This window comes from Heloderma suspectum, chromosome 1 (genome assembly GCF_057233095.1).
Source record: "Heloderma suspectum isolate Gila_16-S chromosome 1, 16-S_ref, whole genome shotgun sequence".
NCBI lineage: Eukaryota > Metazoa > Chordata > Lepidosauria > Squamata > Helodermatidae > Heloderma > Heloderma suspectum.
This window is the reverse complement of record NC_139458.1, coordinates 47,213,296-47,238,328: the sequence shown is the minus strand read 5'-3', so window position 1 is coordinate 47,238,328 and position 25,033 is coordinate 47,213,296. Positions and strand designations below refer to the sequence as shown.

Sequence of the window (25,033 nt, the reverse complement as noted above, 5' to 3'; positions counted from 1 at the left end):
GAGGAATTAACATCTGTCCCTTTGTTCAGATCACTTCCTGTTGAGATTTAGACTCTTGGCAGCCTTCCCCCTCTGCAAGGGTGGGGGACCTATTAAAATGATCTGCCCCTGGAGGCTAATGAATTCCGATGGATTCCAGAGGGCTCTGGGGGATTTTCCTGCTGATATGGCTGGTGCTGCTGTCGAAGCCCAGGTCGCTCTGTGGAATGCAGAGATGACTTGGGCGGTTGACACGATCGTACCCAAGCGCCCTCTCCCTCTGAGCAGAGCCCAGCCAGCTACTTGGTATTAGGGATGTACGAAAGTGACTTACCTTTCGCGGATTATGTTGATGGTGGGGCGGGGAGGCATTCCGTTCCTCCCCCCCGGAATCCTTGAACAGCCAGCTGTGCTCCGCTGCAGCTCTGTGGAGCAGCCAGCCAGGCCCGGCCCGGCCCGGACAGAGCCGTCTGCAGCCAGATTTCCGGCCGCGGAGGGCTCTGGGTAAAACAACAACAACAACAACAACAATGCGTAAGCAAATGGCGGCGGCTACGGCCGCCGCCATTTGCGTTCCTTCTTTTTGGCCGTCTTAATCTACGTAAATATTTACGTAGACTATGATGACGAAAATCAAGGGGAACGCAAATAGCGTAGCGGGCGCCATTTGCGTCCCCTTTTGATTCCCTGTTTTAGCCTACATAAAGATTTACGTAGGCTAAAACGGTGAATGAAAAAGGGACGCAAATAGCGCCCGCTACGCTATTTATGTTCTCCTTGATTTTCGCCGTCATAGTCTATGTAAATATTTATGTAGATTAAGACGGCCAAAAAGAAGGAACGCAAATGGCGGCGGCTGTAGCCGCTGCCATTTGCGTACACGTTTTTTTTTAACCCACCCCCAACCATGATAGGCCATGTAAAGATTTACGTAGCCTATCACATCTTTTTTTTCTTTTTTTTTTAAACCTAGCCATGATAGGCTATGTAAATCTTTACGTAGCCTATCACGTCTCCCCCCCCCCCACAAGCCTGGAAATGGCAGCGGCTGCAGCCGGTCAGAAGACCAGCTGCTGCTGCCGCTTTTGCCGGAGCCGCTGCCCAGAAGATCCGCCCCAGGTAAGTTTCGTCCCGGGGGGGATCCGCGGGGGGCGGGGGGGTGGCAGGCCATTCCGCCACAGATTTCAGGGGGCCAAATGCACTGGCATTCAGCCTCACCGAGATCCGTGGCGGAATTCTCTGACATCCCTACTTGGTGTACATCTAAGCTGAGGGCAATGAAGCAAGAGGGGAGACAGCTAGAATGCAGATGGAGGAAAACTCGTGCTGAGTCTGACTAAACACAGGTTAGAGCTCATTACTGAGCCTACTCTGTGGTGGTGAGGGTGGCAAAGAGACAGTTCTTTTCCACCAGCATTAGATCTTCTCAGTGTTGTCCAGCAGAGCTTTTCCAAGTGGTTTGCAGCCTGTTACATTCTGGGCCAGGGACAGAGACCTTGGAACCCTCAGTTGCACACTATGACAGGTTTGCATGGCACTTTGAAGATAAAATTGCTCAGATTCGTCATGAATTGGACACCACGATTAATGCAGTTCCATTGGTGGAGGCGTTCAGAGTACCGTATGGTCCAGTTTTATTGGATGAGTTTCAGTTATTGAGGCCTGAGGATGTGGACAAGGTGCTTGGCCAAGTCCGATCGACCACTTGTGTGCTTGACCCCTGCCCTTCATGGCTTATTAAATCGAACAAGGAGGGGATGTCTGGCTGGATCCAGGAGGTTGTAAATTCCTCAAGAGAGGGAGTGGTGCCGGCCTCTTTAAAAGAGGCGGTAATCAGGCCACTCCTGAAAAAGCCTAACCTAAACCCAGAGGATGTTAACAATTATAGGCCAGTGGCCAACATCCCCTTCCTGGGCAAGGTGCTTGAGTGGGTGGTTGCAGGACAGCTCCAGGCACTCTTGAATGAAATGGATTATCTAGATCCATTTCAATCGGGCTTCAGACCTGGTTTTGGAACGGAAACTGCCTTGGTCGCCCTGTAGGATGACCTCTACCAGAAGAGGGACAGCGGGAGTGCAACCCTGTTGATTCTCTTGGACCTCTCAGCGGCTTTCGATACCATCGACCATGGTATCCTTCTGGACAGATTGTCTGGGTTGGGAGTTGGAGGCACTGGACTGCAGTGATTCCGCTCCCACTAGGATGACTGATTCCAGAAGGTGGTGCTCGGGGATTATTGCTCTGTGCCACGGCAGTTATGCCATGGGGTTCCACAGGGCTCTGTTTTATCCCCTGTGCTGTTTAACATCTACATGAAACCACTGGGGGGGGGGCGTTATCTGGAGGTGTAGGCTGAGGTGCCATGAATATGCAGATGACACCCAGCTCTCCCTCTCTTTTTCATCAAAACCAGGTGAGGCAGTGGCTGTTCTGAATCAGTGGCTGGGCACAGTAATGGACTGGATGAGGGCCAATAAACTGAAACTCAATCCAGACAAGACGGAGGTGCTGTTAGTGGGTGGTTCATCTGCCCGGCTAGATGATATTCAACCTGTTCTGGAGGGGGTTGCACTCCTCCTAAAGGATCAGGTTCATAGTTTGGGGTGCTCTTGGACCCAGAACTGTCACTCGAGGCACAGGTGAACTCAGTGGCACGGAGCACTTTTTATCAGCTTAGGCTGGTGTACCAACTATGCCCTTATCTGGACAGAGATAGCCTAGCTACAGTTATCCATGCTTTGATAACTTCTCGTCTGGATTACTGCAATGCATTATATGTGGGGCTGCCTTTGAAAATGGTCCAGAAACTTCTGTTGGTCCAAAATAGGGTAGCAAGATTGTTAACAGGGACTGGCCAATGAGCTCATATTACGCTGGTACTTTTCCAGCTGCACTGGCTGCCAGGCCATTTCCAGGCCCAATTCAGGGTGCTGGTATTAACATTCAAAGCCCTAAACAGCTTGGGGTCAGGTTATCTGTAGGATCGCCTCCTCCCATATGTGCCTGCCTGGACCCTAAGATCATCCTCAGTGGTCCTTCTCCGTGAGCCCCTGGCAAAGGAAATTAGGCAGGTGGTTACTAGGAGGAAGGCCTTTTTGGCTCCGGCAGCGTGGCTATGGAATGGGCTCCCTAGTGAGGTTCGCCTGGCACCTACATCGTATTCCTTCCAGCGCCAGATGAAGACCTTCTCATTTTCCCAAGGATATTAGCATTTTAGCTTTCTAGTCTTTTAGCTTTGCTGTTTTAAATCTGTATTTTAAATCTCTGCATTGCTGCTAGGTTTTATTCTGGTTGTATTGTTATATTGTGGTTTTAATGATTTTATTTTGTTGTATTGTTTTACTGTGTGCTTTTTGGTTTTAATTTTTGTGAACCGCCCAGAAAGCTTCGGCTATTGGGCGGTATAGAAATGAAATAAATAGATAGATAGATAGATAGATAGATAGATAGATAGATAGATAGATAGATAGATGTGGGGCAGCCATTTGGTAGGTGGGCCCCTTTGCCTTACTTAAAGGTGATATAGTTTCCTAGCCTTGAAGAAGATTCAATAATTCATGTGATGTACAGCAGGAGTGTACAGGCTCCACTCAGTCCTCGGCTGAGCCTGCTGTAGGAGAGCCTGGGGTGAGGCCTGGACCTATCGATCAGTCAGATCATTAATAAAATATTTCAAAGTACATGTAGAATTATTCATTTGCTTCTTGTTTGTTTAAAAGTTAGTTTCTAAATTCAAAATGTTCTTCCAAAAAGCAATCTGTGCCAACCCCATAATTGTGTATGCCTCTCAGGCAATGTGCTTAAGATGATTTTCGAAACGCTGACGAACGGATCAATGTGACTTAGCCAGAGGATGTTATTTGTATCAAACCCTGACAAAACTGAAAATTTTGAAAAATTGGAAAGAACATTTATGAAACATTTTCTCTTTCTAACTGGTGAGTAAAATACTTTTAAAAGTAGCATTCTAAAATATTGCTATAACCATGTGGTTAACAATGATAGCATCGCTACTGGCTTGGATCCAGAGGAACGCCGGAGGAAGGGTATGGGTGGAAGGTAACTTTCCTAGCCCATCCTCTCCCCACCCCCAGTGACCCTGAGGCCCCTGAAAAGCCTCTCACATGGGTAGGGAGGACCATTCTGAATGGGGTTGTGGCACTGCAAATTGCAGAAAGTCTGGCAGAGGCACCTTCTGTCCTCTCACGTTGGTCTGAAGGGGGCTTGGACTCCTGTTCACCTGAATGCAAATACAACCTCAGTATGATCAGGAACCCTGATAAAGCCAAGTTCCTGATCGCACAGAGGCTTCTACTTGGATTTCAGTGAATGTGACATCAGAAGCCTCTTCAGACTTGCCTGCTCAACGCAGGAAGTTCAGGAACTGAGCAAGTTGGGGCCACTGGAGTCAGAGCAATGCAATGCTGTGCATGCCCTGTGCCCCTTGCACATATTGCAGGAACTTTTCCTGGTATGGGTCTCTGGCCACTGACATCAATGGGTGTGGCCAAGGCCCAGAGGAACCCCAGAGGCTCTGTGGGGCAAATTAGGCTCACAGGTCGGGGGTTCTTCACCTATCCAGGCATAACACCTGAACATGGCTATTGTTAAAATATACATTACATGATGAACTACATTAATGGGACATTTCAGCCTCCAACAAACTCACTAGCCAACAGGCCAGGCATGAGAAAATCTTTGATCTTGGCAAGCAAGAATGCTCAGGGCGGGAAGTTGCATTACAGCAATTAGACTAGGCTGCCAGAAAAACCTGGAGTAGATTTTTGAGTTGTGTCCGACTCTTCGTGACCCCATGGACCATAGCATGCCAGGCCTTCCTGTCCTCCGCTCTCTCCCAGAGTGTGCTCAAGTTCATATTCTTTACAGCATCAGACTTTCTTTTCACCACCAGATACATCCACAGCTGAGTGTCCTTTCGGCTTTGGCCCAGCCACTTCACTCTTTCTGGCGCTACTTGGAAATACCCTCTGCTCTTCCCCAATAGTATATTGGACACCTTCCGACCTGAGGGGCTCATCTTCCGGCATCATATCTTTTAGCCTTGTGATATGTTCCATGGGGTTTTCTTGGCAAGAATACTGGAGTGGGTTGCCATTTCCTTCTCCAGGGGCCTGTGTTCTCTAGTTCTAGTGGCATCATCACGGGTTTCTTCCCTTTCCTCTCCCTTCCTTTCCCTTTCTGGGAATACTTCAGAAATGACTGGTGGTGGGTGGGACACACACACACAATTTTTTGCATTTCTCCCAGCACTGTTCAGTTTGTCCCTCCCTCTGCACGTGCAAAGCTGCTTTCCCACAAAGTCTCTCTTGCTCCCCACCCCCAGCATTATCCTCCTGCTGGAACTTTAAACAGCTAAAGAAACCCCAGCCTCCATTCCTCACCCTGAGGATGTATTCCTTCCAAGCACCTCCCAATCAACAAGCTCTTGCCACTTCAGTACAATTGCAGGTAAAAGGTGTTGTTGTTGTTGTTGTTTTTAATAACAGCAGGAATTTGGCTTTGTAAATTGAGTGACTGGCTGGATGGGAGAAGGCAGAGGGGCCATTTCAAACTTCCCTTCTTCCTCCCTCACGCATTCAGCTTTCTTCCCTCTGTGTCTATCTCTGCAGTCTTTCTTCATTCCCCAGTCCTAAATGAAACTGGCTTCTCTCTCTCTCATACACACACACTTATTTTATTTAATTACTTATATCCCGCCTTTCCACCAAAAAATGGCGTTCAAGGTGACTCATGTCCTGCTTGTGGGTTCCCTGTGGGCAGCTGGTTGGCCACTATGTGAACATAATGCTAGACTAGATGGGCCCCTGGTCTGATCCAGCTTGGCTCTTCTTAAGTTTTGCACCAACCCTGGAGGCTGATTAAGAAACACAAAGACTGGGTTGCGAAGGGGAGCAACTGCAGGGAAGAAAGAAAAATGTGGAGGATGTATTTGGAAGAGAGGGAAAGACTGTAAAAAGCCTTTTTAACCCTGGTTTTGTACTATGCTGGGACTTGCCAGGGAAGTGGGGGCAATGTTTAATTTTCACAAAGAGACCTGCAGTGGACTTGAACTTATGGGGAATAATGCCATGTGTGCCATTAGCGTGAGTGTGCAACGGCAGACCTGGATTTACTGGTACATCTCTGGGTGATTTGCCATAGATCAGCTAGGGGTTCTGACACCCTATTGTCTAATAGCAGCAGCAGCAAAAAGTATTTCTTTCCTTTCCTCTCTTCCTCTCCTCTATTTTAGGCTGCCATGATGAAGCAAGGTGTTTTCTTGGAGTGGGGGAGCGGGTGCGGAAGAACCAGGTGTAGATTTTTTATGCCAGGGCTGTAAATGCAATTCTAGTCCTGAAAATGAATTTTTAGGCTGAGCATGTGCTGAGAGGCAACCTGCTCTTTGATTTTAAGAGTATGTTGCTCACCCACCCCAGCCACTGCTTTGCAGATGGCTCCAATGGTGGACCTCAGAGTTCCAGTAAAAAAAAAAAAAAAGCAGATCCTGCAAATCTGAAGTCTGCCCACTCCAATTAGCAGTAGTGTAGTGGCAAATTCAGAAGTGCAGGGTCCCTTCGTGACAGTCACAGCCACGCCCCCTTCTAAGATTGTACAACCTTGTAAGATATACAGCCTTCAACTGGGATCCAAAACAGTGCAGCTGAGAGTAAGGCAGGGGTATTTCAGTTGGATGTCTGAGAAAAAATGCAGGGGTGTTAACATCTTTTTCACCCACTCACTCAAACGAAAACATTTTAGGTTTTCAAAATATCATACTCTATGGAAGCTTCACCCTCTCAACTCAGCCCTCATGGACAGATCCCTTCTCATTTAAACACCCCCTTGCACACTCCCTTAGCACCCCAACATTACCCATTAGCCTTTCCTAAGCTCCTTCATTATGGGGATCTCTACACCTCAAGTTTATTATGCATTCATAGTTGCTCACTCACTGAATTGTGTGGGTCCATTACATGACATCGTTGTTGTCCAGACATTATTCCTCTGTTTCCTCCCACCTATCCCATTTTTTCCTCAAATGGAAAAAAAATAGGTATTTTTTGCAGCCCATGGAACAGGAGTGGCATGATGTCCACGTGAAATTCTCCCATAGTGGAAGAAACTGCTTTGTCTGCCTGCTGTGGGCATTTGTTTTTGGTTGTTGGGGGTGCGATCAGGATGAGGAAGGAAAGCACGAGGGCAAGAATCACCTGCCGATTGTGTCTCCTGCCTCTGCATTTCTCAGTTGGAGGAAGAGGGTAAAATGCCTCCCTGCAACGAAGGGAGACACATCTGATCCCCCACCCCACCAAGCTCAGAAGCAACGTCCTCTGTTTTTTTCAGAGCACGCTATTAAGTTCAATGGGGCATACTTGGGGGTTGCAGACTTACAGGGTGATGTTATGTCTGCTCAGAAGTAAGTCCCACTGAGTTCAATGTGGCTTACTCCCAAGTAAGTGCCCAGGATTAGGGCTGAGAGAAAACAGTTAAGCTACAAAAACAAGACTCCCCCCCCCTTGTGCACACATGCCAGGGAGGGAGGGGCTCCCTCAGTTCAAACCACGTGGCTGCCATGTAAAGAAGCCTTATCCAGCAACTGAAAGCAGGAGGGGGGGAGGGCAGGGGAGCGTGTGTAAAGGAAGTCAGCTGTGATCCTGTATTTAAAACAGACGCAGAAGCCCCATTTTAAACCAGGATTTCAGGCTGGTATAGAGATGCCCTATATCTCTCCCATCCCGCAACAGAAACGCCCGCATACCCAGCTGGATTGAAACACACACACACACACACCCCTACCAAAAAGTGTAGCTGACAGAGCAGGTTCCACTTGGCAATTCTGCTTACTGTAGAAATTAATGTTCAAGAATTAACAGTGCAATCCAATGGGTGTTTATTTCGAATTAAATTTACAGAGATCTTGGGAAGACAGCTAAGGCTGCAGTCCTACACACACTTACCTGGGAGAAAGCCCAACTGGCAATTGAACATAGTGGGACTGACTTCTGAGTAAACGTGCATAGGATTGTGTGATAAATCCTAAAAACTGGCACAAACCAGCCACCTGCCGTGCTCCATAAGTAAATAATGGTGGCAGCGCACACCCCCTTCTGCAGCTGCCGTAGCCAGTGTTGCAGGAGACGAGGGCAGCGCTGGGCGCACACAGGCACAGAGCAGGGACGGGAGGAGAAGCCAAGAGCTGAGGAGGAGAAGGGTGGGGGAGAGGAGGCTGCAGAGCTCCTTCAGGCTCCCTCTCTTGCTCGCTCCCTTTGTCTGGCCAGCAGCCAAGAGGCAGCTGCCGCACTCCCTCTTCTCCCTTCTCCTCCTTCCCTAGCAGACTGCGACCCGACCCGGCTGGGGGTTGGCTTCAAAAAAAGTGCCGGAGTGGTGCCCCAGCACGACCCGCCACCACTGCACTGCTGCCTATTAGCCCTTCTCCTTCATTTTTTTCAGAGGGCAAGCTGCCACCGGCTGGGTAGAAAGGAAAAGGCCTCTGCATGTATCCAGAACACATTTTACTATATTCCTGCTGGCTAGCCTAGTCATAATTGATGAACTCCTGGATATTTTCTCAGCGTTTTTTTTTTAAATTGGCTTCTTTTTATTTTGTCAATTAGCAAAAACTAAGATATGGCACATTAGAGTGCAGCAGCTTGAGATGATGTCTGTATTTATCTTTATTGGTTTAACCACAAGCAAACAAAAAGACCCCAAAACGTCAAAAGGCATTTATATGTTTAAGCTTCATATGTACACTCGGACAGTACCATTTATGTGATAAGTTATACATAATGGGTTGAATCCAGTGGGGGCTTTGTGCTAGCAGAAAGCATTTCTGTTCGTGTAAGGCAAGGCACCGGATTTCCACTGATCTCCCCCTACCCACTGTAACCCCTTGTACTGTCTGAAAACTGCTTCTGAGGGTTGGGGGACCCTTGGGGACTATATAAGATATGGCACAGAGGCTGCAGTGTGCTTGCATGTGTGTGGGAATTGACTTGGATTCCTGCAATGAGCAGGGGGTTGGACTTGATGGTCTTATAGGCCCCTTCCAACCCTACTGTTCTATGATTCTAGGAATACTATTATTTATCATTAATTACATTTTTATACTGCCCAATAGGCAAAGCTTTCTGGACAGTTTAAAAAACACTGAAACCCTAAAAATACAATATAAAACGTAAAAGTGATGTACAAAACATTTTAAAACACTCAACAATAAAAATCCCTGAACATTATCATATGTTGTCAAATGTCTGGGAGTACAGGAAAATCTTAACCTGGCACAGAAAGAATGATGGTGGATGCCCCACCTTGCAGGAGTGGAAGCATAGCACAAAAGCACCACTGTCTACAACAAGATGCATTTAATTTTCTTAAAATAGTAAAGTAAAATTAGGTTTGATATGAAAGGAAGCATTGGAAAATTCACCAACTCAGGGGAGGGGGGATGAAAAAAACCATAGCGTCTACTGCCTCCACCTCTACCACTGCCCCCACTCCCCCTGTGACTTCAAAATGTATGGAATTTTTTACATCTGTATGCTTAGCAGGGCCGGGAATGGCTGTTTTCCAGGAACTTCCATTAAAGGTTTCTCAGGCAATTAAGAGCAATGCCTCTGCAAAGGGAGCACTTACTGAGCAACATCATCAAGCCGGTTCAGCCACGGCCCTGCCCTCTTTCTGCTACAAGTCCAGCTGGAAAAATCCTTTTATGACTGGAAAGGTTAGAAACGGCAGATCAAGCCTTCCCAATTTCCTGTGCCTGTGCACCCCAGTAATGGAAGAACGTAAGCTTCACCACCTGCATGCAGCTGCTTGACAGAAAACCAGAAGAGGTGCATCGTGCAAACAGCATTGAAATGCAGCTGCAGAACACAAATGAGGCGCTCTTCTCACAAGCTTTCAGCAGCAGGGCACAGCCAAGTGTTGAGTTCCATGCAAGAAACCTCTTGGGGATACCCTGATCTATGCGTCCTGGGAATGAAAAGTCTAAGCTGTCTCTTTTGACAAGAGTATAGATTTAAGGAGCAGCTGGCTCGGCCAAGTAATGCAGCCACAACTCTTGTCAAAGGCAGAGAGGGGGCAAGGAGAAGCAGATGTGAGCTTAAGACATCTGTGCAACCTCTTATCTTGGGAAAGACGTTACACAGAGGCCTGCACCTGGTGCCCTCTGGGTTATGACACTGAATGTGTCTCTTGCCTTGAGAACATCCAAGGATCTGCTCACTCCCTTCTTCCCCACCAGTTAGTCAAGACGGATGCTTGCCTAGGGGAGCAGTCTGTAAGGGGCAGCCTGAGCAGCTGTGGATAATTAACAAACCATGCGCTATGTAGAAGGTTCTTTTATTCATATTGTTCTGCTGACTTGGCATACCGGGAGTGAGTGAATTGAGCACAAAGGAGCTTGAAGGTGGGTTGCCAGATTCCTGAGAGGCAACAGCTATTATACCTTTAATGTTTGAAAAGATGAGAACAGGTGTACACACCTGCCACAAGCACACCGTTTCCTCTTCTGAGCAATATCATTTTTCTTTAAATTAAGGTTGCCATCCTTCCTGCTCCCCTACCCCCCCAATACAATCTCTGTAGCTTTGACAGTTTTACACAAGAGACAGTTAATAAAGTGTAGTGTCTCATCACTACACATCCATGATGTTAAAAACAAAACAAAACACAAGCCAACCACCAACCCTGCATTTCTGTCCAGAGGAGGGCAACATCCAAACAAGCAACACAAATACCAACAGATGATTTAAGATTGATAAAATCCCAATGGGTTTTGGTGCTGTGGTGCTGTAACAATAACAGCTCAGCCAACAGCAAGACACATCTCCCTGACCAATTGACTTCTGTGATGTTGCCACAGCTCCAGGTAATGGAGGTCCCCAGAAATGCAACCTGCATTTACTTCAGGATTTCTCTTTTTCTCTAGGAGAAAAGGCACTGACAGCAGGTGCCTTTTATGAGAACCTCTTTGAAAGTTGACAGACTTATTTGTCCAGTAAAAAAAAAGGATGAAAGACCACTGCTGTCCAACAGATCCCTCTTCTCTCAGCTAGTTCTCCCATTGTTTCAGTCCTTTCCTTGACCTTGTTCCGTTCGTTAGGCAGGAGTTCACACACACACACACACACTATTTTGACTTGAGATAATTTGGCACTACTCAAAAGGGGGGGGAAAGGCTATAAATGGGTAAAGTGCTTCCTTGTGCAACGATAAGTCCCTGGTGCTTCAGTGCATGTTTTGCGCCCCACAAATCCAACCTCGGCCAGGGAGACAAGCGTGCTCAATTGCTGAAGAAAACTAAAAGGTAAAAAGTACATCCGCAAAGTGACTCCACCAGCAAGACACAAAGCCGCCCCAGGGAGGGGTGCACGTTTTACACACACACACACACGCACGCACGCACACAAACACAGCCTCCTCATCCTCCCTGATGCTCAGCAAAGGCACAAAAGCAGCTGCCCCCCCTGCAGCCCCCACCTGGAGCCATCATTTACCCACTGTCTGTGACAGGACAATTATCTGTTGCCAAGACAAGGACAGACGTCAAGAAGGGAGAGAATGATGCCTGTAGGTCAGGAATAAGCAGCAGGAGACAGATGGGCTCCCAGGAAGGGACTAGGCTGCCTTCATCCTCGGCCACAAAATTGAAGAGAAAATAAACCTTGCAGGGGCAATCAGGGCAGAGATGACGCTAAACAGAACTTGTACCAGCAGCAGCAGCAGGTCTGATGGAAAGTGGAAAGCCCTCTTAAACTCTTTACTTTGCTTTATCCTTTCGTCCAAGTTACTCCGCTCCAGCCTTCCCCAACCTGTTGCTCTCCAGATGTGTTGGGCTACAACTCCCAGCTGGGTGAGGGGTGCTGGGAGTTGTAGTCTAACACCTCTGGAGGGCACCAGGTAGGGGAAGGCTGCTCTAGTCAGTCTTTCCAGGAACTACAACACGGCAATGCAGTGAAATACTCAGGAGGCATCAGTGCTATCGACATCAACCTCACAACCCAACACGATTAGCATCACACGGTACACGTAGGGGGCTGTGGTGGTACCCCAGTCTCTTACATACACAGTTGGGAGTACTGATCCCAGTTCTGGGTGCCTCAGTTCACAAAGGATAGCAACAAAGTGGAATGTGTCCAGAGGAGGGCAACAAAGACGGCGAGAGGCCTGCAGACCCTTGAGACCAAGTCCTGTGAGGACAGGTTGAAGGAGCTAGGAAGTTTAGCCTGGAGAGGCGATGATTAAGAGGCAATAAGTTTCCCATTTTAAATATCTGAAGGGATGTTGCATAGATGATGGAACAAATATATTTTCTGTTGCTCCGGTCTAGGATGGTACCCAAACCAATGGCTTCACATTACAAGAAAAGTGATTTGATGAAACATTAGGAAGAACTTCCTGATATACATAGAGGTTTTTAATCTGAGGCTGGATGGCCACTTATCAGAGGTACTGTAGTAGTGAGTTAACCACATCGGCAGGGAATTGGACTAGATTATCTCTGAGGCAGTGGAGGCTGGTGGCTCTGATGTCAGTGGGGCAGTGAATCCACTCCAGGTGTCAGTCAAAACTCTAAAGGAGCTACCCAAGGTGCTTCCATACCTTGAATAATTCTTTAGAGTTCTGACTGGTTCTGAATGAAACCTAGAGCAGATTCACTGCCCCATTGGCATCAGGGCCACCAGCCTCCACTGCTCTGAGGTCCTTTGAACTCTATGATTCTGTGTTACCAACTAAATTGGTGGAGTGGCATGTGTCAGGAGGGTGGAACCTCAGGCCCTGAGGCCAAATCCTGGCCTCCTGGGTTCCCCCATATAGCCCCACCTCCTTTCCCCTGATCGTTTGGTGGTTTCCTGGCCTTTGTGCAGTTTTTTCCTCATTCTAAAAGGTTGAAATACCTCTCCTAGGGCTTTGTTACTGGCTGTAAGAGTTTTAAGCTAAAATATGCTGGTGTTTTCGTCCTGCCCCTTTTGCCTTTGCCCCCATCCAACACAGGAATGCAGCTCCAGAGAGCTTCTCTGAAATAGAATTTGGCCCTTGGGCTGAAAGAGGTTCCCCACCCATGGCATATGGGAGATCACCACAAACCTATCTGCACACAAACCCTGTATATACCAAAGGAATAAGAAAGTGTTCCCCTCACAGCCAAAGCAGACATTACAAGGAGCTCCGTGTCACTTTCCTCAACATTTCTAAAGCCAAAAGGAGCCTCAGCAGGCTGCTAGTCTGAGGAAAGAAAGGGCAAGTTAGGAGAAACTGCTTAACCTGTTATCCTCCCGTCCTTTTTAAGCTCAAAGACGAACTCTCCCAGCTGCTTCTTCACTCTCAGGGAAGAGATACAGGGTACTTGGATCTTTTCTCTCCTAGGTGAAAAAGCAATTTGAGGAGTGTGGGAGGAGGATTTTGAGCAGAAAAATGAGGGGAGAGGAACGCAGGCCTCACTAGGATAAGTATGGGTAGATTCGGTTTCAAATATCAAGATAAACTAATTTTATTTAGAACAGGGATAGAGCTGTACCTCAGGTCAAATTGCCAGGTGCATTTGGTGTTGGCACCTATTTTGTTCTTCTCCCATAGTATGTGACAGACTCATACTACACCTGGCTCATTTGAGTTTGTTTACCAGCATCTGTTTTAGAGGTGGGAAGAATATATGTCATATATTACTCTCTCTTGCTCCCTGCTTGTGGCATATTATAAAGGGCTGTGTGAATGCTGCAATTCCTCAGTGGCACAGGTAAACTGCAGAATGTGGTTCCCTAAGAATCTCCATGGTGTGTTTTTTTTAAAGAAAAAAACAAAACCCCACCTGAAGTTTCTAGGCCTCATGGTTGCCAATATATACTTGAAAGTGTGTGGGCAATGCCTGTTGTAATCTGAGAAACAGATCTCCCAGTGTTTTTCATATTGTGACTATGCATCTCCCCCCACTATCCCACAGACACTTGCAGCACTAAGAGCAACTTCACAGATAAAGGTTTAGTTTTGGAGAATTGCATGGGAGAAAACGCACCTTCCTCACTTGTTGCCTGAGTGAGTGCCCAATCACAGTAGTTTGCGTGTCCTTTACATGATGTTGTCATCTTCCAAGGCCTCTCCTGTGCTTTGTGACCATTATCACAGGGTTTTTTTCTTAATAGGGAAAGTGTGGTATTTTTTCTGAATGGCCACTATAACACCATAGAAATCTTGTGAAACTGTGCAATTCTGCTACACCACAGCACCACCTATTGGTTGTATAATGGAACATACAGAAAGGCAGAGAAAGAAAAACCCAAGAAAAAAAACACATGTAAAGGAGCCAATCTTAATCCTGCAAAGAATCCGGAAGCAGAAGCCTCAGGTGTGGGTTAAAAGCTTCATGTAGAAAACCCTTTGAAGGATCTCTCACAAGATGTGTGCTTGGCCTTAATTCTTCCAATTGCTGATGGTGAGGATCCAGTATGGTTCCTCGAACTTCCCTGTGGCTAGTACAAGCCAAATTGTACAAAACAGTAAAAACTGCAGAATAAATTATGCAAAATAAGAGAAAACATGCATATTTACATAATTTGCATGATTTATGGCTCTGAAACTATATCACCTGAACTAATCGGTCAGGAATAATCAGACCTCCACACAGGAGATTGGGGCAAAATTAAGTTACCCTTTGAGAATGACCATTTTATGATTTGGTAAAAGTATCCTTCTTGGATACATTGGATCTATCCTGTATGAAGTAGTAAATAGCTTGAAACTAAGACTCCAGAGTTCAGATCCTGATATTGCTGTGATATTTTCATTCAATAACATTATTTTTCAGTCATGCCCCAGCTTGCTCAATAGTTATGAAGCTACCTTCAAATGCTCAATCACACAGACCACTGCCAACCAGCTCCATTAGCCAGTTGGCTGGAGAATTGTCTCTAAATGTTGCATAACATTCCCATAGAGAACAGACTATAAACACATATTAGGTTATGACAATCTGGCCCCCTTTTGCTCCAATATCCAGATACGTCCCTGTCGGTGACCTTCGTTCTTCCAGCAGCACCATCCTCGGCTGCCTGAAGATCTCCTTCTCCCTCAGAATACTCCACCCTTTCTCCCCTGCCTACCAGAACACATGCTGCATGACACCATCTCCTGGGCTTCGTTCAAAACCCACCTTTTCCATTAAGCCTTTGGCACTCTCACCCCAGCTCACCTGACCTCTAACGAAGGACAATTCATCATTAGACTTTTTAAGCAGAGGATGGCCACCTTTCAGAGATGTTGTCACAGCAGATGTCCTGTATCAGATTGGATGACCTTTGAGGTCTCTTCCAACTCTACGATTCTCTGACTCTCCAACGTTTTAATGTCCTACCAGCAATTCATGGTGGAGAAGTTTCAGGAATGATCTGTGCCTGACCATACTCCCTTCTCTGCAACGAATCAGGCCATCACAGTTTATATGGACAAAGGGTGCAATCCTATGCATGTTTAGACACAAAACAAAGTCCTACAACAACCGGCATGCCTCAGCCAGCTGGGGCATGCTGGGAATTGTAGGACTTTATTTTCTGTTTAAACATGCATTGGACTGCACCCAAAAGGAGTTTCATCAAACAATTAATAATACCCTCTCTGCTATCACGGTCACCAGCATTTAAACCAATTAATATAGAGTTGATCAATTCATTCCTTTCTCCCACAAACATTTTAACCAAAATTAAGAAATAAAACAATTGCCCATTTTCCCTCCTCATCAAAAGTTTTTTTTTTTTAATAGCCATACATGAGGCTCCTCCTGCTTAATCTGAACCAGTGCTGTCTCATTTACTCTGAAGCCCTTGCCTTTCTTCCATCATCTCCCACATCAGGCAGGGAAAAGGCACAGCACATAGTTAAATTATGGAATTCACTTCCACAAGATGTAGTGATCTTTTTTTGTTTGTTTTCACCTTTGCTGGTTTACTTTCAGTATATTTATTTTAAAAGGGTAAAGCTGTTCCAGTCACAAGGGAAATGGGCAAATATATGTTTATCCGGTCATTCTCAGACTACCAGCCCCCATGGCAACACAGGATTTGAACTAGTATATACTGAATGTAGGTACATTCTTTCTGCCTGCTTTTAGAAGTATCACATAAGGTCAAGAAATCTTTCATTTGACTAGTGAAGAACCTAATTTAAAATGGTTCAGCCATTCAAGGGTCAATGGTGATTTTATCTTGCACTCTTTTTTTAAAGGTCTTGGTTTCTCCCTGTACTGCTTATCTTTCTCAAACCCCCCCCCCCCCCCACACACACACACAGCAGTGCCTAAGCAGCTTTCCATTAATTCCCTGGTTTACTCCCATGCCCTTAGGACTCAGCACGGCTCCATTTTTTTTTATACTGACAGCAACATACTGTGTAATTTATAGTAAAGACAGAAGTTAGGCCCCACCTCAGTGGACTTAAGAGCAATACTAATAGGAGGACAGTGAGAAGAGCGGACAAGTCAAAAAAGGCAGTGGGCCAAAATAGGAAGCACGGGGACCAAGTTCCAGATCAGGGCCCTGGCATGGGGATGGCGGGGGGCTTTAACCCTTTGCTCTCTCCTGTGCCTGCACCTGCTATTTCCATTGGAAGAAAAAGTCCCATTCATGCCAATGGAAGCTTTTCTTTCCGTGTTTGAACTGGATCACCACCACACCTGCTGGTGACTTTTAGAAAACCATTCACGCCATTGCTAATTACGTGAAGAGAGACTAGTCTAGTTTGGCCCTTAGACATATATAAGAGATGGGGAGCCATGGGCACAATCCAACTGAAAGTCTTACTTAGAGTAGACCCACTAAAATAAATGGGACTTGTTAGTCACTTAAGTCCCATTCATTTCAATGGGACTACTCTAAGAAGGACTTTAGTTGGATTCTACCCGTGGGTAGCCAGTTGCAGCAAAACAATGAAGGTCTTGTAGCACCTTAAGGTTGATTGTGTCTGTATATTTTATTTAGACCCAGATACAGACTAACACAAAATAGCTGGAATCACAGAATGAGAGTTGGAAGGGATCTTGAGGTCATCTAGTCCACCCCCTGCTCAAATAAAGGCCCTACGGTGCAGTTGAGGCTGGCCGCTCTGATGTCAGTGGGGTGGTGAATCCACTCCCAGTTTGCAGTCAGAACCAGTCAGAAGTCTAAAGGAGCTCTCCAAGGTGCTCCACACCCAGCAAGGATTCACCGCCCGCCCATAGACAATAGCCTCCACTGCTACTATGCAGGATTCAACTTTGCAGCCTTCTAAAGCCATGGTGTCTTCCAGATGTTTTAGACGACAACTCCCAGCATTCATAACCATTGGCTATCATTGCCAGCACTGATGGGAGTTGTCATCCAAAACATCTGGAGGGCACCAGGCTGGGAAAGGCTAGACTGCAGCATCCTAGACAGATGAGTGTCCAGCTTAAATACCTCCAGTGAAGGAGAGCCCGCCATCTCCTGAGGCAGCCTGGTCCACAGTCAAACAGCTCTTGCTGTTTGTAAACCCTGGGGCCCAAAGGCTAAGACAGGCAAAGGGAGGCAGGAGGTCTGTGCAGAAACGTCACTCTCTGCCGTCCCCTACATCTTGTGAGGATCACACTTCATGCACAGACCAGTGGGGGAGGGGGTGCATGGCCCCCCAGGTGCAAGCCCATCAGCCTGGCCCCCATAGCCAATGGTGAGGGATGATGAGATTTTCAGTCCAACAACATTGCGGGGCCACGCATTCCCCATCCCGGAAGTAGGCTCACTGACATGGTGCTACAGGACTATAGCACCTTGAAAATAATGCCGTGATTACTTGAAGCCAACACGGATTTGTCAAAAACAAGTCCTGCCAGACAAATCTGATCTCATTTTTTGATTGAGTAACCTCCCTTGTAGACCGTGGGAATGCTGTAGACATCATATACCTCGACTTCAGCAAAGCTTTCGACAAAGTGCCCCATGATATCCTGATGAGCAAACTAGCTCAAAGTGGGCTAGATGAAACAATGATCTGGTGGATCCACAGTTGGCTATAGAATCGGACTCAAAGAGTGCTTATCAATGGGACCTTCTCAAACTGGGGAGAGGTAACGAGTGGGGTACCGCAGGGCTCAGTCCTGGGCCCAGTGCTCTTCAACATTTTTATTCATGACTTGGAGGAGGAGGTGCAGGGAATGCTGATCAAATTTGCAGATGACACAAAATTGGGAGGGACAGCTAATACTTTGGAAGACAGAAACAAAATTTAAAGTGATCTGGATAGGCTGGAGTGCTGGGCAGAAAACAACAGAATGACATTTAATAGGGATAAATGCCAAGTTCTGCACCTAGGAAAAAGCAACCTGAAAAAATGCACAGTTACAAGATGGGGGATACGTGGCTCAACCACACTACAAGCGAAAAAGATCTTGGAATTGTTGTTGATCACAAGCTGAATATGAGCCAACAATGTGATGTAGCTGCAAAAAAGGCAAATGCTATTTTGGGCTGCGTTAATAGAAGCATAGCTTCCAAATCCCGGGAAGTACTAGTTCCCCTCTACTCAGCACTGGTTAGGCCTCATCTGGAGTACTGTGTCCAGTTCTGGGCACCACACTTTAAGAAGGATGCAGACAAACTGGAGAGGTTCAGAGGAGGGCAACAAAGATGATCAGAGGACTGGAAACAAAGCCCTATGAAGAGAGACTGAAAGAACTGGGCATGTTTAGCCTTGAGAAAAGAAGACTGAGGGGAGATATGATAGCACTCTTCAAGTATAGAATCATATAATTTTTTTCAATCATAGATATTCTAATCATAGAAGGGGCCTACAAGGCCATCGAGTCCAACCCCCTGCTCAATGCAGGAATCCAAGCAGAGCATCCCTGACAAATGGCTGTCCAGCCTTGTCTTGAAGGCCCCCAGTGTGGGAGAGCCCACCACCTCCCCAAGTAATTGGTTCCATTGTCGTATTGCTCTGACACTCAGGAAGTTTTTCCTGATGTTCAGCCGGAATCTGGCTTCCTGTAACTTGAGCCCATTATTCCGTGTCCTGCACTCTGGGATGATCAAGAAGAGATCCTGGCCTTCTTCTCTGTGACAACCTTTCAAGTACTTGAAGAGTGCTATCATATCTCCCCTCAGTCTTCTCTTCTCAAGGCTAAACATGCCCAGTTCTTTCAGTCTTTCTGCATAGGGCTTTGTTTCCAGTCCCCTGATCATCTTTGTTGCCCTCCTCTGAACCCTCTCCAGTTTGTCTGCATCCTTCTTAAAGTGTGGTGCCCAGAACTGGACACAGTACTCCAGATGAGGCCTAACCAGCGCTGAGTAGAGGGGAACTAGTACTTTCCGGGATTTGGAAGCGATGCTTCTATGAATGCAGCCCAAAACAGCATTGGCCTTTTTTGCAGCCACATCACATTGTTGGCTCATATTCAGCTTGTGATCGACAACAATTCCAAGATCCTTCTCGCTTGTAGTGTGGTTGAGCCACGTATCCCCCATCTTGTAACTGTGCATTTGGTTTCTTTTTCCTAGGTGCAGAACTTGGCATTTGTCCCTATTAAATGTCATTCTGTTGTTTTCTGCCCAGCGCTCCAGTCTATCCAGATCATTTTGAATTTTGTTTCTGTCTTCCAAAGTATTAGCTATCCCTCCCAATTTTGTGTCATCTGCAAATTTGATCAGCATTCCCTGCACCTCCTCCTCCAAGTCATTAATAAAAATGTTGAAGAGCACTGGGCCCAGGACTGAGCTCTGCGGTACCCCACTCGCCACCTCTCCCCAGCTTGAGAAGGTCCCATTGATAAGCACTCTTTGAGTCCGATTCCGCAGCCAACTGTGGATCCACCGGATCGTTGATTCATTTAGCCCACTTTGAGCTAGCTTGCTCATCAGGATATCATGGGGCACTTTGTCGAAAGCTCTGCTGAAGTCGAGGTATATGATGTCTACAGCATTCCCACAGTCCACAAGGGAGGTTACTTGATCAAAAAATGAGATCAGATTTGTCTGGCAGGACTTGTTTTTGACAAATCCATGTTGGCTTCGAGTAATCACGGCATTGTTGTCAAGGTGCTTCCAGATGGATTGCTTTATGATCTGCTCCAGAATTTTCCCAGGGATTGATGTCAGACTGACTGGTCTGTAGTTCCCAGGTTCCTCCTTTTTACCCTTTTTGAAGATAGGGACAACATTAGCCCTCCTCCAGTCATCTGGCACTTCCCCCATCCTCCATGATTTCTCAAAGAGAATAGACAGCGGTTCTGAGAGTTCTTCTGCCAGTTCCTTTATGACTCTAGGATGCAGTTCATCTGGCCCAGGAGATTTGAACTCATTCAAAGTAATGAGGTGTTCCTTGACCATATGCCTGTCGATCTCAAGCTGCAATCCTTTCAAGTACTTCAAAGGGTGTCACAGAGAAGAAGGCCAGGATCTCTTTTTGATCATCCCAGAGTGCAGGACACAGAATAATGGGCTCAAGTTACAGGAAGCCAGATTCCGGCTGAACATCAGGAAAAACTTCCTGACTGTTAGAGCAATACGACAATGGAACCAATGATCTAGGGAGGCGGTGGGCTCTCCCATACTGGAGGCACTCAAGACGAGGCTGGACAGCCATCTGTCAGGGATGCTCTGCTTGGATTCCTGCATTGAGCAGGGGGTTGGACTCGATGGCCTTGTAGGCCCCTTCCAGCCCTACTGTTCTATGATTCTATGACTCTTGTTATGTTCAGTGTCTAGCAGTACTGCCACAGCCCCATGGCCCATAACTGCATTCTGCCACCACTCTCACTCTGCTGCTGGCTACTACTCTGGTTTATTCCTACATGTTACTATTCATGTTTGCACATGCATCACTTCTGAACAGCCACAGCAGAAACACACACAGACACACGACAACCATTAAAAAACAGCTATGCAAGAGTTCACGAACAGCAGTGCTCAGAAACAGGGGAGCAGCCAGAGCAACGGGTGGCTGAGCGCCAGCAGCTGCTAGCAGCATAGCTGGCTCAATCCATTCTTCTGCATGATGCTCCGAAGACCAGTTCTTCTCACCTAATGGGTTCTCTGCTGGCAGGCAAAGACATTTTCTAAATACATTGCAGTGGGCTTAAGTCATTTTTATTGGTTTTATTGCTGTGTTTTTCCTGCCTTGTTTTTATGTTTTTTTTACTTTGTATTTGATTTTATCGCTATTTTATCATATTTTATTGTTCCATTGAATTTGTATTTTATTGCTGTTAGCTGCTTGAAGCACCATTTGGTGGAAAGGTGTGATACAAATTGAATACACACAAAGTAATGTATTCATTGCATACACATGCTCGCACTCTCATACTTGCTGTCTCTCACACACAGACAATATGATCTGTGGTAAAAGTAGCTAGTAATCCTAACTACATCCAGAAAGTGATGGGTTCTAAATTGATTACAACAACTCATAAAAGATTTTCAGTCAAGAGTAATTTCCCTAAACCAAAGGAATTCACTGCTACAGGATATTGTGATACCTGGATAATTGACTTAAAAAAATCAGTATCTGGAAGAAAATATTAATGGAGGCAACATATTCCTGGATCACTAGATGTGGAGAATTAATAACTATCCTTCTTGTGTCTTTCCTAGGTCATTTGGTTGTTTGTTGTTAGGGCAGAAAATGCCAAGCCAGATAGGGCATTGGCCTTGCCTATCATGACAGTTCTCCTAACAGTCCTCCCTGCCTGGCAATCCACAAGGAAACAGGACCACCCAAGTAATCCCACAACACAGAATGGTTGGGCAGAGACTATGAACATTTCTACATGAGGCCTTTATTTCATGCTCATGATTGGTCACTCATGGAAGTTTGCCGGTCCAACCTCCAGGGCATCTCCAGTGTATTTTGACCTTTATTTTGGTTTTGAAAAGATCGAGGATAATGCAGTAATAAATGTCCATCCGCTTTAATGGCTGTGTAAAATTGCATAGTTCCACTATATCTTTGCTATTTCACAGTGCCATCTGGTGGCTGTATAACAAAACATGTAGAACTTGCAGACAAATGAAGTCCCAGAAAAAAGCCCATATCAGCCTATGTAAGGAGCCAAACTTAATCCCACAAAGAAGCAGAAGTTGCGGGATAAAAAGCCTGCTGTGAAGAAGCCCTATTTCTGGAAAAACAACCATATCAGTACCTGATGCTCTGGCTCTTTAAAACCTAGTACCCCCATGTCTACACTGAAGACTTGCAAGAGGGCCAGACAATAACATAAGAGCCCTGCTGGATCAGACCAAAGGCCGATCTAGTCCAGCAATCTGTTCCCACAGTGGTCAACTAAATGCCTATGGGAAGCAGGACATGAGGGGCAATATCACCCTCCTGCTCAGTCCCCAGCAGCTGGCATACAGAAGCATATTGCCTCTGATTCTGGAAGCAATATCTACATCCTAAGTAGTAGCCACTGTCCTCCATTACTGGGACATTAGGATCTATAAACAGCTTTTCAGGTGCATGTTGGAGAACTCCTGGCCATGAAACAAGACACTACTGCTTTTATGCAATGATGTAAACCTTGCAACACACTACATGAAATGGCCCTACGGTGTATTAATCATACATCTATAGACCACAGTACACCTGGAGGGCACCTAAAGATGTAGGTAAAATGGGATAGACCTGTGTTTGCAAACCTGTACACCACTACACAGGTACACTCATTAGGGGGTCCTGAATGGCTGCAGCCCCCTGTTGAGTGTACACTCTCTGACACACCTGCGTTTGCCCTGAGAAATGTGTGAAATGACCCATGCAACTCAGCTACAATCACAAAAGGAAAACAACTCACAAGTTTCTAGGACATTAAGAATGCAATACTAGTTCAGTAACTGAATGCAATACCAGTTATTCTTTGCTGGGTGCAGTCCTGCTCATGCCATCCTCCATGCAAGAACAAAACAGCACATTTTGCAAAGTGTCAAAACCAGTAACTAACCTCCCCCTCCATTGCTTCACTGAACTAGAATACATTACTTCAGAAGGGAGCTGAGGCTGATAGCAGGAAGGACATCTGGCAAAAGAGATTAAGGTTAACCCAAAGCCCTAAATTAGTACTATTTACACAGTCAGGAGAACTATAGAAACTTCTTGCCTGGAGCAAGAGTCCAACTTTTGCAGAGATGGACTTTTACTTACACAGTACCTGCCTTCTTTTGGGATTCACACTGGCCTCTGAATTTACTACATCAGCCTTCTCTAACCTGATGCCCTCCAGATTTTTTAGACCACAACTCCCAGCATTCCTGACCACTGGCCATGCTGGTTGGGTCAGATGAGAGATAAAGCCCCAAACAACTAGGGCACCATGTTGGGGAAGACAACGATGTTCTTCTACTTGCTGTTGCACTTTCACTTTATACTGCTTTTTTTCGGCAACTTAGGGGAATAATCCAACCTGGCAGCCCAAATGGGTTGGATTCTTGAAAGAGAGAGAGACCATCACCTGAAGGTAGAAGCAGAGTTGCCCTGTTGGTCCCATCTACCACACACGTCACAGCCTGGTGCTCTGTATCCAGGCTCCGTCGCCCCTCGGTTCCGTACTCATGGTCACTGCCGAGTTGAAAATCTTCACCTTTACCCAAAACTGTGCACAGAAAATCCACCCCTTCGGCCAGGGTTTTGCCACCTCAGCTGTGGTGGTTGGAAGTATTACGGGAGAACTAATGCGCTCAACAGGTCAAATTGACTGTGCAAACATTCGTCTTTGGATCGGTCAGAAAAGGCATCGTCTCAATCGTTTTGGACACTTAACTGCCCGAAGGACACAGAAGTTAACACTCAAGTGGGTTTGAGCACCCTCGCAAGTCCTGCAGGCCACACTGTTAATTCCTGTATTAACAGGAAAGACACGCGTGAGACGAAATGAACAATGAGCATCTAATTAAGGCCCTCCCACTCTTTAAAATAAGCGGAAATATATTGCTTCCACTCACCTCCACCAATTTATAGTTCCTTTCCTTTGGACTGTGGTTGCGCTGTTTCCTCAAGGGCAGCCCTTTCACCGCGGCCAGAAAAGTGGTCAGGAGCACAAAGCCAAGAATAAGCACAACTTTCCCTCTGATCTTAGACATCGCTTCCTCCCACTCCACCGCACCGCTCCTTGCACGCACGCACGCACACGGGTGGGGTGGGGGGCGCCCGGGCAACGCACGCTAATCCAACCTCGCGGGTATTACAAAAATGAGAGCCTTAAGAAGCGGTGTGTGTGTGTGTGTGTGGGGGGGAGTACAGATGAAAAAATCGCAATCCTCTTTTCAGCCTTCTGCTCCAACGCGGTGTCTTTGGAAGAATCCAGAGGAGAGGAGAGCAGATCAGAGTGTGCGCGAGTCAGCGAGACGAAAGATTAGGCGAGGGAATGACTCTCTTTCCACCACCGCCTCTCCACATACGCTCCCCCGCCCGCTGCCCGCCGGCCTCCGCCCCGGCTCGGCTCGCGTTTCCACTGTCCCTCTGATCTCTCCTGCAGTTTGCTGATCACGTTTTGATTGACCAACCCTTGCTGGCGCTCGGGCCACTGATGCTGCTGCAGCAGAAGGATAACTCTGGGGAGAAAGCGAGGGCTGGGGGTACAAATCGCAGGGAGGCAGCGAGGTGGGGCGGGGGGAAGCCCGCTCCCCGTCGCAGTCCCCTTTTCGATAACCCTTTTTGCAATCTGATTTCTCCTCCTGCCGTCCAGGCGGCACGTGAATCCCCCGCGCTGGCGCGGTGTTGGAAAGAACTCCCGGGCAGGACGCGCGACTCTCCTCCCAAAGCGGCTCCTTTGCCTCGGAGCCGAGACAAAACGCGTCTTTTGCGCTGCGGCGAAGGCTCCCCGCCAGTCCTTCGCAGACCTCCCTGTTACAGGGTCCGACAGCTCCATGCACTCGAGATCTTGGCGATGTTGCCGCAGCCGCTGTCGCCTCCTCCTCAGCCTGAATCGGTAGGCGGCTTTAGACAAGCCCGAACGGTCTTCCTTCCAAACGTTTCCCACCTCCTGGACTCAACCAGTCGCTTCTCGGCCCGCAGCCGCCGCATGTCCCAGCCCCAGGTTACCTCGGCTGCGGCTGCCGTTCCT

At 46.9% G+C, this 25,033-nt stretch overlaps 1 protein-coding gene across 1 annotated transcript in view; it reads right to left on the bottom strand.

Annotated features, from left to right (window-relative positions):
- ISM2 (isthmin 2) overlaps window positions 1-24,075 on the bottom strand; it is a 65,040-nt gene extending 40,965 nt beyond the window's left edge. The window contains exon 1 of the mRNA XM_084841432.1: window positions 23,913-24,075. Coding sequence (XP_084697558.1) covers window positions 23,913-24,050 — 138 coding nt within the window. The 5' untranslated portion in view covers window positions 24,051-24,075. The remainder of the gene's footprint in view (window positions 1-23,912) is intronic.
- Between the last annotated feature and the right edge of the window lie 958 nt (window positions 24,076-25,033).